General features: G+C 38.8%; 1 protein-coding gene across 1 annotated transcript in view; it reads left to right on the top strand.

Moving 5' to 3' along the window:
* The window catches only part of EFCAB13 (EF-hand calcium binding domain 13), a 112,786-nt gene that overhangs the window by 56,910 nt on the left and 43,047 nt on the right, over positions 1 to 12,829 (top strand). The window contains 1 exon segment of the mRNA XM_063706318.1: positions 10,337 to 10,480. Coding sequence (XP_063562388.1) covers positions 10,337 to 10,480 — 144 coding nt within the window.

Here is a 12,829-nt window from a genome sequence, read left to right as displayed (position 1 = left end):
TCTCCTGACCTTGTGATCTGCCCACATCAGCCTCCCAAAGTTAAATGTCTTCTTTTGAGAAGTGTCTGTTCATATCCTTCACCCACTTTTTGATGGTTTTTTTTTCTTGTAAATTTGTTTAAGTGCTTTGTAGATTCTGAATATCAGCCCTTTGTCAGATGGATAGGTTGCAAAAATTTTCTCCCATTCTGTAGGTTTCCTGTTCACTCTGATGATAGTTTCTTTTGCGTGCAGAAGTTCTTTAGTTTAATTAGATCCCATTTGTCAATTTTGGCTTTTGTTGCCATTGCTTTTGGTGTTTTAGTCATAAAGTCTTTGCCCATGCCTATGTCCTGAATGGTATTGCCTAGGTTTTCTTCTAGGGTTTTTATGGTTTTAGATCTTACATTTAAGTATTTAATCCATCTTGAGTTATATTTTCTATTAGGTGTAAGGAAGGGTTCCAATTTCAGTTTTCTGCATATGGGTAACCAGTTTTCCCAACACCATTTATTAAATAGGGAATCATTTCCCCATTGCTTGTTTCTGTCAGGTTTGCCAGAGATCAGATGGTTGTAGCTGTGTGGTGCTATTTGAGACCTCTGTTCTGTTCCATGGGTCTATGTATCTGTTCTGGTACCAGTACCATGCTGTTTGCTGTTTTGATTACTGTAGCCTTTTAGTATAGTTTTAAGTCAGGTAGCGTGATACCTCTAGCTTTCTTCTTTTTGCTTAGGATTGTCTTGGCTATACAGGCTCTTTTTTGGTTCCATATGAAATTTAAAGTAGTTTTTTAATTCTGTGAAGAAAGTCAATGGTAGCTTGATGGGGATAGCACTGAATCTATAAATTACTTTGGGCAAGATGGCCATTTTCATGATATTGATCATTCCTATCCATGAGCATGGAATTTTTTTCCATTTGTTTGTGTCCTCTCTTATTTTCTTGAGCAGTGGTTTGCAGTTCTCCTTGAAGAGGTCCTTCACATCCCTTGTAAGTTGTATTCCTAGGTATTTTATTCTCTTTGTAGCAACTGTAAATGGGAGTTCACTCATGATTTGGCTCTCTGCCTGCCTGTTTTCAATGTATAGGAATGCTTGTGATTTTTGCACATTGATTTTGTATCCTGAGACCTTGCTGAAGTTGTTTATCAGCTTAAGGAGATTTTGGGCTGAGACGATGGGGTTTTCTAGATATACAATCATGTCATCTGCAAACAGAGGCAATTGGACTTCCTCTCTTCCTATGTGAATACAATTTATTTCTTTCTCTTGCCTCATTGCTGTGGGGAGAACTTCCAATACTATGTTGAATAGGAGTGGTGAGAGAGGGCATCCTTGTCTCGTGCCGGTTGTCAAAGGGAATGCTTCCAGCTTTTGCCCATTCAGTATGATATTGGCTATGGGCTTGTCATAAATAGCTCTTATTATTTTGATATGTGTTCCATCAATACCTAGTTTATTGAGAGTTTTTAGCATGAAGGGGTGCTTAATTTTATTGAAGGCCTTTTCTGCATCTATTGAGATAATCATGTGGTTTTTGTCATTGGTTCTGTTTATGTGATGATAAGCTTTTTGATGTGTGGCTGGATTCAATTTGCCAGTATTTTATTGAGGATTTTCACATCAATGTTCATAAGAAATATTGGCCCCAAATTTTCTTTTTTTGTTGTGTTTCTGCCTGGTTTTGGTATCAGGGTGATGCTGGCCTCATAAAATGAGTTAGAGCGGAGTCCCCCTTTTTCTGTTGTTTGGAATAGTTTCAGAAGGAATGCTACCAGCCCCTCCTTATACCTCTGGTAGAATTTAACTCTGAATCCATCTGGTCCTGGGCTTTTTTTGGTTGGTAGGTTATTAATTACTGTCTCAATTTCAGAACCTGTTATTGGTCTATTCAGGGATTCGACTTCTTCCTGGTTTAGCCTTGGGAGGGTGTATGTGTCCAGGAATTTATCCATTTCTTCTAGATTTTCTAGTTTATTTGTGTAGAGGTGCTTATAGTATTCTCTGATGGTAGTTTGTATTTCTATGGGGTCAGTGCTGATATCCCCTTTAGCATTTTTTATTGTGTCTATTTGATTCTTTTCTCTTTTCTTCTTTATTAGTCTTGCTAGCAGTCTATTTTGTTAATCATTTCAAAAAACCAGCTTCCGGATTCATTGATTTTTTGAAGTACTCTTCATGTCTCTATCTCTTTCTGTTTTTCTCTGATCTTAGTTATTTCTTCTGTTCTGATAGCATTTGAATTTGTTTGCTCTTGCTTCTCTAGTTCTTTTAATTGTGATGTTAGGGTGTCGATTTTAGATCTTTCCTGCCTTCTCCTGTGGGCATTTAGTGCTATAAATTTCCCTCTAAACACTGCTTTAGCTGCATCCCAGAGATTCTGGTACATTGTGTCTTTATTCTCATTGGTTTCAAGTAACTTATTTATTTCTGCCTTCATTTCATTATTTACCCAGTAGTCATTCAGGAGCAGGTTGTTCAGTTTCCATGTAGCTGTTTGGTTTTGAGTGAGTTTCTTAATCCTGAGTTCTAATTTGATTGCACTGTGGTCTGAGAGACTGTTGTGATTTCCATTCTTTTGCATTTGCTGAGGAGTATTTTGCTTCCAATTATGTGGTCAATTTTAGAATAAGTGTGATGTAGTGCGGAGAAGAGTGCATATTCTGTTGATTGGGGGTGGTCAATTTTAGAATAAGTGCGATGAAGTGCTGAGAAGAATGTATATTGTTGATTGGGGGTGGAGAGTTCTGTAGGTGTCTATTAGGTCTGCTTAATCTAGAGCTGATTTCAAGTCCTGAAAATCCTTATTAATTTTTTGTCTCCTTGAGCTGTCTACTATTGATAGTGGGGTGTTAAAGTCTCTCCCTTTCATTGTGTGGGAGTCTAAGTATCTTTGTACGTCTCAAAGAACTTGTTTTATGAATCTGGGTGCTCCTGCATTGGGTGCATATATATTTAGGATAGTTAGCTCTTCTTGTTGCATTAATCCCTTCTTTGTCTTTTTTGATCTTTGTTGGTTTAAGGGCTGTTTTATCACAGACTAGGATTGCAACCCCCGGTTTTTTTTTTGTTTTTTTTTTTTTTGCTTTCCATTTGCTTGGTGAATAGTTCCCCATCCCTTTATTTTGAGCCTATGTGTGTCTTTGCATGTGAGATGGGTCTCCTGAATACATTTAATTTGCCAGTCTGTGTCTTTTAATTGGGGCATTTAGCCCCTTCACATTTAAGGTTAATATTGTTCTATGTTAATTTCATCCTGTCATCATGATGCTAGCTGGTTATTTTGAACATTAGTTGATGCAGTTTCTTCATAGTGTGATTGGTCTTTATATACGAGTGTTTTTTTTGCAGTGGCTGGTATTAAGAAAGTTTTTCTTATATTAAGAAAGTTTTTCCTTTCTTAATATTTAGTGCTTCCTTCAGGAGCTCTTGCAAGGCAGGCCTGGTGTTGACAAAATCCCTCAGTGTTTGCTTGTATGTAAGGATTTTATTTCTCCTTCACTTATAAAACTTAGTTTGGCTGGATATGAAATTCCAGTTAGAAAATTCTTTTCTTTAAGAATGTTGAATATTGGCCCCCACTCTCTTCTGGCTTGTAGGTTTTCTGCAGAGAGATCTGCTGTTAGTCTGATGGGCTTCCCTTTGTAGGTAACCTGACCTCTCTCTCTGGCTGCCCTTAACTTTTTTTTTTTTTATTGAGACGGAGTCTCGCTCTGTTGCCCAGGCTGGAGTGCAGTGGCACATCTTCGCTCACTGCAAGCTCCGCCTCCCGGGTTCACGCCATTCTCCTGCCTCAGCCTCCCACGTAGCTGGGACTACAGGCGCCCACCACCACGCCTGGCCAATTTTTTGTATTTTTTTAGTAGAGATGGGGTTTCACCGTGTTGGCCAGGATGGTCTCGATCTCCTGACCTTGTGATCTGCCCGCCTCGGGCTCCCAAAGTGCTGGAATTACAGGCGTGAGCCACCACGCTCGGCCAACTTTTATTCCTCCATTTCAACCGTGGAGAGTCTGATGATTTTGTGCCTTAGGGTTGCTCTTCTCAAGGAGTATCTTAGTGGTGTTCTCTGTATTTCCTGAATTTGAATGTTGCCCTGTCTTGCTAGATTGGGGAAGTTCTCCCAGATAATATCCTGAAGTGTGTTTTCCAATTTGGTTCCATTCTCCCCTGTCACTTTCAGGGACCCTAATCAATCGTAGGTTTGGTCTTTTCACATAGTCCCATATTTCTTGGAGGCTTCGTTCATTCCTTTTCAATCTTTTGTCTCTAATCCTGTCTTCACGTCTTATTTCAGTAAGTTGAACTTCAATCTCTGATATCCTTTCTTCTGCTTGATTGATTCAGCTATTGATACTTGTGTATGCTTCATGAAGTTCTTGTGCCGTGTTTTTCAGCCCCATCAGGTCATTTATGTTCTTCTCTAAATTGGTTGTTCTATTAGCAGTTCCTGTAACCTTCTGTCAGGGTTCTTAGCTTCTTTGCATTGGGTTAGAACATGCTCCTTTAGCTCAGAGGAGTTTGTTATTACCCACCTTCTGAAGCCTACGTCTGTCAAATCGTCAAACTCATTCTCTGTCTAGTTTTGTGCCCTTGCTAGAGAGGAGTTGCAATCATTTGGAGGAGAAGAGGCATTCTGGTTTTTGGAATTTTCAGCGTTTTTGTGCTGGTTTGTCCTCATCTTTATGGATTTACCTACCTTTGATCTTTGGATGGGGTTTCTGTATGGGGGTTCCTTTTGTTGATGATGTTACTGCTTTCTGTTTGTTACTTTTTCTTCTAACAGTCATGCCCGTCTTCTGCAGGTCTGCTGCAGTTTGCTGGAGGTCCATTCCAGACCTTATGTGCCTGGGTATTACTAGTGTAGGCTGCAGAACAGCAAAGATTGCTGTTGCTCCTTCTTCTGGAAGCTTTGTCCCAGAGGGGCACCAGGCTGATGCCAGCCGGAGCTCTCCTGCATGAGGTGTCTGACAACCGCTGTTGGGAGGTCTCTCCCCGTCAGGAGGTACGGAGGTCAGGGACCCAGTTGAGGAGGCAGTCTGTCCCTTAGCAGAGCTCAAGCGCTGTGCTGGGAGAGCCCTCCTTGTCAGGATCTGCTGCTCTCTTCAGAGTCAGCAGGCAGGAACGTTTAAAGTCCGCTGAAGTTGTGCCCACAGCCGCCCCTTCCCCCAGGTACGCTGTTCCAGTGAGATGGGAGTTTTATCTATAACCCCTTGACTGGGGCTGGTGCCTTTCTTTCAGAGATGCCCTTCCCAGTGAAGACGAATCTAGACAGGCAGTCTGGCTGCAGCCACTTTGCCACACTGTGTTGAGCTCCACCCAGTCCGAACTTCCAGGCCTTTTTAGCGCTGTCAGGGGAAAACAAGCCTCAGTAATGGCGGACGCCCTTCCCCACACCAAGCTTGATCCTCCTAGTTCGACTTCAGACTGCTGTGCTGGTAGCGAGAATTTTAACCCAGTGGTTCTTAGCTTGCTGGGCTCCATGGGAGTGGGTCCCGCGGAGCGAGACCACTTGGCTCCCTGGCTTCAGCCCCTTTCCAGGGGAGTGAACAGTTCTGTCTCGCTGGGATTCCAGGTGCCTCTGGGGTACAAAAAAAAACTCCTGCAGCTAGCTTGGTGTCAGCCCAAACAGCCGCCCAGTTTTATACTTGAAACCCAGGGCCCTGGTGGTGTAGGCACGCGAAGGAATCTCCTGGTCTGTGGATTGCAAAAACCGTGGGGAAAGCATAGTATCTGGCCCAGATAGCACAGTCTCTCAAGGCTTCCCTTGGCTGGGGGAGGGAGCCCTCCCACCCCCTCCCCGCCGCCACCTGCTCCTTGCACTTCCTGGGTGAGGCGACGCCCACCCCTGCTTCTGCTCACCCTCCATGGGCTGCACCCACTGCCCAACCAGCCCCAATGAGATGAGCAGGGTACGTCAGTTGGAAATGCAGAAATCACCGGCCTTCTGTGTTGGTCTTGCTGGGAGCTGCAGACCGGAGCTGTTCCTGTTCAGCCATCTTGCCAGCAGTCTCAGTGTTTGCATAGTTTCCAAAATTCCTTAGTTATTGATTTTTAGTTTTATTATATCGGGATCAGAAAAGTACTTCATATGATTTTGACTTTTTAAAATTTGTTGAGACTTCTTTTGTGGCCTGACGTGTGGCCTATCCTGGAGAATGTTCGATGTGCTGATGAGAATAATGTGTATTTGCAGCAGTTGGATGAAATGTTCTGCAAATGTCAGGTTCATTTGATCTAGAGTGTAGTTTAACTTTGATGTTTCTTTGTTGATTTTCTTTCTGGATCATCTGTCCATTACTGAGAATGGTGTGTTGAAGTCCTCTACTAGGATTGCATTGCAGTCTCTCTCTCCCTTTAGGTCTATTAATGTTTGCTTTATATATTTGGGTCCTCTGTTGTTGTGTACATATATATTTATAATTGTTATATCCTCTTACTGGATCAGCCCCTTTATTATTACTTGGTGACCATCTTTGTCTCTACAGTCTTTGATGAGATTTCCTTAAAACCACTATTTTGGATTCTTTATCTGAGAGCTCACACATTGCTGTCTTATTAAGGTCAGTTACTAGTTCTTTACTCTGTCCATCTGAGGAGGTCATGGTTCCTAGTTTGCTGTTCTTCCTTGTGGACATATGTCTATATCTTGTCATTGAACCATTAATTATTTATTCCAGTCTTTGCTGTCTAGCTTGTTTTGGTCTTCCCAGGGTATATATGCTTAGAGGATTTTTGCACTTTGCCTGTTGAGTCACCTTAACCCTAGATCACTGCATCTTTTTGTTACTAGATTGTATTTTAAACCCAGATTTGCCTTGGCTTCACAACTGTTCAGAGTCCTGCATGTCTCAGATGGGGAGGTCTCAAAAGCGATACTCTAGCTGTGTGGGAAGGCTGTCTATAGGTTCATGCTGAGTGGAGCCATGGCATGTGCCTTCCTACAGTGTGGTACTGCTGAACAGCCACTCTGATTTGGTGTCTCCTTTGGCTGAGATAAAGAGCAGAATTTTGTGGCCTGGGGTTGCTGGTCCCACCTCTCTTTTAGTTTCTAGCTGCCCTCAGGGGGTTTATTGCCTATAGGCACTCATAATACTTCCTTTGGGTTGATTCAGGAATGGTTTTCCTGTAAAGGAACCCAAGATGGTGGGGAAGCTGGCTGACTGCCATGGTCTCACTTTTTCCACTGTAGAAATGAAGATTTCAGGGGGACTTTTCCTCGTGGTACCTGGCAGTTTGGGGGAGGGGTGTTGTGGATATAGAAGTCCTTTTTTCTTACCATCTGCTTGGAGATTTTCACTTCTCTGTGCCCCCAGCAGTCATTTCAGCTTCAGATGTGAGTTCTGGGATATTACTGGTGTTAATCTTGGCACTGGATATTTGTTTTTGGTTTTCAGTAGGGGAGAATGAAGCCAGATTGCTTCTGTTCTGCCATTTTGGTGACATCACACTTCTGGTTTCTAAGGTTAATTTATGTAGTATGTATCGGTAGTTCATCCCCTTTTAAGGCTAAATAAATCTATGTTATATTGTATGGATATTCTTTACTTTGTTGGTGGCCCATTGGCTCATGGACATTTGATTATTTCCAGTTTGGGGCTGTTATGAATAATACTGAAATTAACATTTGTATACATGTCTTCCTCTGGACATACACTTTTATTTCTCTTGGGGAGATTCCTAAGAGAAGAATTTTAGTCTATATGGTGAATTTATGTTTAACTCTTAAACTGTCAAAACTGTTTTCCAAAGTGTTTATAACATTTTCATTTTTCACCAACAATGTATGAGGATTCTAGTTTCTTCACATCTTCTCAACACTTGATTTTTTTTATTATAACTATTATAATAGGTGTGAAATGGTATTTCACTGTGGTTTTAGTTTTGCATTTCCTTAATGAGTAATGATGTCAAGCATATTTTCACATGCTTACTAGCCATTCATAATCTTTTTTTTGAGACTGGGTCTTGCTCTGTCATCTAGGCTGGAGTGCAATGGCTGAATCATTGCACACTGCAGCCTAGACCTCCTGGGCTCAAATAATCCTTCCACCTCAGCTTCCCAAGTAGCTGGGATCACAGGCACATGCCACTCAGCCCAGCTAATTTTTAAAAATAATCTTTTGTAGAGATGTGGTCTCCCTGTGTTGCTCAGGCTGGTCTTGAACTCCTGGTATCAAGCAATTCCCCGCTTGGCCTCTGAAAATGCTGAGATGGCAGGTGTGAGCCACTGTACTCCCAAGCGTATAGCTCTTTATATGGACCTGCATCAAGGGAGCATTGTGTGAGTTCAAGCAAGAAAGCCCCATGACAAACTAAACAAGATTCTCAAAGGTACAGCTCTTTATATTCACTCAGCAGCCACTTTACAATCCCAAGTCTTAGAGGGTTAGGTGAGAATAGAGTTCTTATCAGCCACCTCATGAATTTAGAACCATCTTTCCCCTTGCCGACTCAATACAGTGACCAGGCCCCCTCATTTCACCTTTTTTTTTTTTTTTTTTTTTTTTACCCTGTCCGTCTCTGACAGATTATGCTAACTTTGAATCTCAAGAATAATAGTTGGAAACTCATAACTCATTCTCTTCTTTTACCTGGGCTTTTTGTATAAATGGTCCACCCTTTCCCCAGATTTCTGCATTCCATGTGGTATTGGATGTATAGAAGCTGATGGAAGAAAAATGTTTCTGTTATTCTACCCCTACAGTGGCTGCAAATGATTTTCCATTTTATCTCAAATTTGCTTAAGGTGACTTGCTGTTTCTACCTGTAAAATTAAAAAAGAGCTTTTAATTTTTAAATGGGAATTTTGTTCACTTAAAAATTTCTTTCACAAGATAGGGACATGTATCTTGCTGTACTATTTACACATCTTCTTTAAAATAATCATCTTTTAAATAATCATTTTAAGAATCATCAAGTTCAGACATCAGTTTGATCATCACTTGTTTGTTTAGAAAGCCATAATGATTTCCAGTGACTACTTAAAGTTTATACCTGGTAATGGCTTTAATGCCCTCTGCTGCCCAGCTTCCTACTTTACCTATCCTAATCAATTAGAGAAAACCTATTTAATTTGTTCTAGAGTTTGTGTGTGTATATGTGTGTATGTGTGTATATTGTGTGTGTTTGTATATTATAAAACTTATTGAGAGAGGGGTAGAATATACAAACACAATATACACAAACAGTATTCACACACAGTATACACGCATACACAACCTCTGTTTTTTTCATACACACGCACACACACACACATACTTTCTCTCTGTGTTTTTTCATCTTTTTCTTCAAGTGATTTAAGGTGCCACCTCTACTTTGAAATTTTCTGATTAAACCAGATGAATTCCAGTTAGCCAACCTTCTTAAGAGTTCAATATATTTGTAAGTAATTTCCTTTAAGAATGCTTTAACTGCAGTAAAAATTTATCAGTTTAAATTTTGTGGAGAAAATACTGACCAAATTTATGAAGAGTAAATTCCAAGTTATTATAAGAAGAGATGTAGAATAGTTATTCCTAAGTAATAATATGTATATTTAGAAAGATAAACTAAGGTGAATTTACCAAAGACTGAGCCATGTATTGCCACAAAATTATCCAAGTTTATCATTTTGGATTGAAAATTTTCTGCTTGTATTTCTGCTACTGAGAAGCAGAGTACAAATAATTTTAAATTGTTGAATTAAATGGAGAAATTATATAATATTTTGTTCCTATGTATTTTAGTTATGATACCATCAGTGCAATTAAATTGGTGCTTCCTTAGGTTCAGAGACTATAGTATAGTAGAATAATATATATGTGTATGTGTGTCTGTCTGTCTATCTATCTATCTATCTATCTATCTATCTATCTATCTATCAATCATATATTTTTTGAGATGGTCTTGCTCTGTTGCCTAGGTTGAAGCACAGTGGTACTATCATAGCTCACCTCAGCCTTCATCTTCTGGGCTCAAGCAATTCTCCTACCTCAGCCTCCCCAGTAGCTAGGAATACAGGTGCACACCACTATGCCCAGCTAATTTTTTATTTTTTTGTGGAGACAGGGGTCTTGCTTTGTTGCCCAAGCTGCTTTCAAATCCCTGGCCTCAAGTGATTCTTCCGCCTGGCCTCTCAAAGTGTTTGAATTACAGGTGTGAGCTACTGTGTGTGGCCTAGAATAATATATTTTTGACTTTGATTTTGATACTTACTTTTTTTATTAAAGATTCTAGATATGCTTTTAGTATATAACACTGCTGAAGTGATTTATATTTTTGTTAATTTAGTGTTAGAACTAAAATTCATCTTATTAGTGGTGTTTTATTTTTGACTTATATTTAATACTTATTTGCATACTCCTTTATTTTTAGCGTTGCCTGGTGTCGTTAAAGCCATTGATAAAATTAAAGATAAAAATGTGGATTATGAGGATCTAAATACTTGTCTTCAAAATTTTGGTATTTACCTTTCTAAGCCAGAATTTAAGAAGATCACAGAACTGACTGAAGCTGGTGGTGAGTGATATATTTTCAGGCAAACTGCATTGACACATCTGGAAGGAGGGTCAATTTGTTATTTTTTTCTTAGAAAAATGACTAATTTTTTTATTATAAAAAGTTAAAATTAAACTAATACAAAAAGTATGGAAATACTCAAAAGTACAAGAAAACACTCAAAGCCTGTTATTTAGGAATAACCAGTATTAATAGTCTTTTTAATTTAAAAAAATTTTTATTTATTTATTCTTTAAATAGTCTTTTCAAGATTTTTTTTCCTAGGCAAAAATGCAAACAAAAAGAAAGCAGAATTTGTGGTATTGCTGTCTGACAAGGTAGAAGTCAGGACAAAAGGCATTAAATTGGGGCAAATAGGGATTCATTATTATGTCAAAACCTACAATTCACAATAAAGTTATACCATTTTTGAGTATCTGTGCCCATATAACCTAGCAGCAGCTCTTCTAAAGGGAAAGGGTGAGAGTGGCTCAACAGGAGACTGGGGTTATAGGTGAAATAATATTGTCTATGAGTTGATAATTGTTGACGCTAGAGATAGTATATGAACATATTACACTATTCTATTTTGTGTATATTTAACATTTTCCATAATAAAAAGTAAAAAAAGGAATATGTCTAAGTTGTATGATACCTGTATAGAGAAAATAAGACTATGTGAAGACATTAAAATCTAGATAAATAAGAATGTATCCCATGTCTGTAGATTCAGAGACCCAAGACTGTCAATTCTCTAATTAACTTATTTATTCAAAGCAATTCTAATAAAACCCTGACTTTTTTGTAAGCTAATTCTAATATTTATATGAATGACTAAAGGCTAAGAATAGCTAAAGCACTCTTGAAGAAGAACATTTGTGGAGATATGTGTGTGTTGGGGGGTGGGGGTTGGGAGGAACTTGCTCTCCTGGATATCAAATCTCCTTATAAAGCCGTAGTGACTAAAAGAGTGTGAGAATGGCAAAGGGATAGAGAAATTTACCAATAGGACAAGATAAGGAACTTCCAAACATATCCACAAACATACATGGCAACATATATGATAAAGTGGTGGATAACTGGGGAAAGAAGGACCATTTAATAAATGGTACTGAAAAAATTACTTATTCAAATGGAAAGAATAGTTAGATCCCTGTCTCACTCCATATTCAATAATTTCCAGGTGTGAAAACTAAGGTTTAGAAAAAACAAATGGAAGAAAAATTTTCTGACGTAGGATTTTTTAAGATATGAAATAAGAAACTAGAAAAGATTGATAAATTTGCATACGTTAAGAACTTCTCTTTGTTAAAAGATACAACAAAGAGAATGAAATACAAGCCACACACTGGTTATTTGCAGCACTTACAACAGTGATGATTATCGTAGAGAATATATAGGCAACTTTTACAAACTAACAACTCAACAGAAATTATAAAAGTTTTCCACATGAAAACACAAGTTGCTAATAATCACATGAAAAGGTTCTCAACATCCTTAGTAATTAGGGAAGTGCAAAGTTTAGGTCATAATGAGATACTTAAAAAAAAAAAGAGGAATCTGTTGGCCTCAAACTCCTGGGCTCAAGCAATCCTCCCACCTCATCTTCCTGAGTAGCTGGGACTAAAGGCACAAGCCACCATGCCTGGCTCATGACATACATTTTTATATCCACTAAAATTGGGAAAAATTAAGAAATATGTTATTCTAAGTATTGGTAAATATGGTGAAAGTGGTAAAACCACTTTGGAAAATAATATGTAGTAACTTGTAAAGTTTGCATATCCCATGGTTTAGAAATACTATTCTTAGCTATAAATCCTGGAAAATCTCTTGGACTTAAGTACCAGGAAGCATGTTCAAGAATGTACATGGCAGCACTGATCTTAATGGCAAAAAAGGAGAAAGAAAGCAGCATGATATTCATCCACAGAATGTATACATAAATTGTGGTATACACCATTGTGTATTCATATAATGGAAACCCCATCTCTCCTAAAAATACGAAAATTAACTGGGCATGGTGACGTGCCTGTAATCCCAGCTGCTTGGGAGGCTGAGGTGGGAGAATCGCTTGAACCTGGGAGGTGGAGGTTGCAGTGAGCTGAGATTGCACCACTGCACTCTAGCGTGGGCGACAGAGTGAGACTGTGTCTCAAAAATAAATAAATAAATAAATAAAAATAAAAATAAATAAAAGTTAAAAATATTACGTATGCTTGAGAGGGACTGGAAGAATTTTGACCCGTTTTCTTGGTGTTTTTCAGCGTTTACTTCTCTACTGTAAATTGATTTGCTTTTCCCCTTTATACTCATATATTTTTATTGGTTAGTATTACCTGATGGATATAATTATATATTTCTGAATAT

The sequence above is a fragment of the Gorilla gorilla genome, chromosome 4 (assembly GCF_029281585.2).
Source record: "Gorilla gorilla gorilla isolate KB3781 chromosome 4, NHGRI_mGorGor1-v2.1_pri, whole genome shotgun sequence".
Taxonomy (NCBI): domain Eukaryota; kingdom Metazoa; phylum Chordata; class Mammalia; order Primates; family Hominidae; genus Gorilla; species Gorilla gorilla.
Note: the sequence above shows the minus strand (reverse complement) of the source record. Positions and strands in the feature narration are given on the sequence as shown.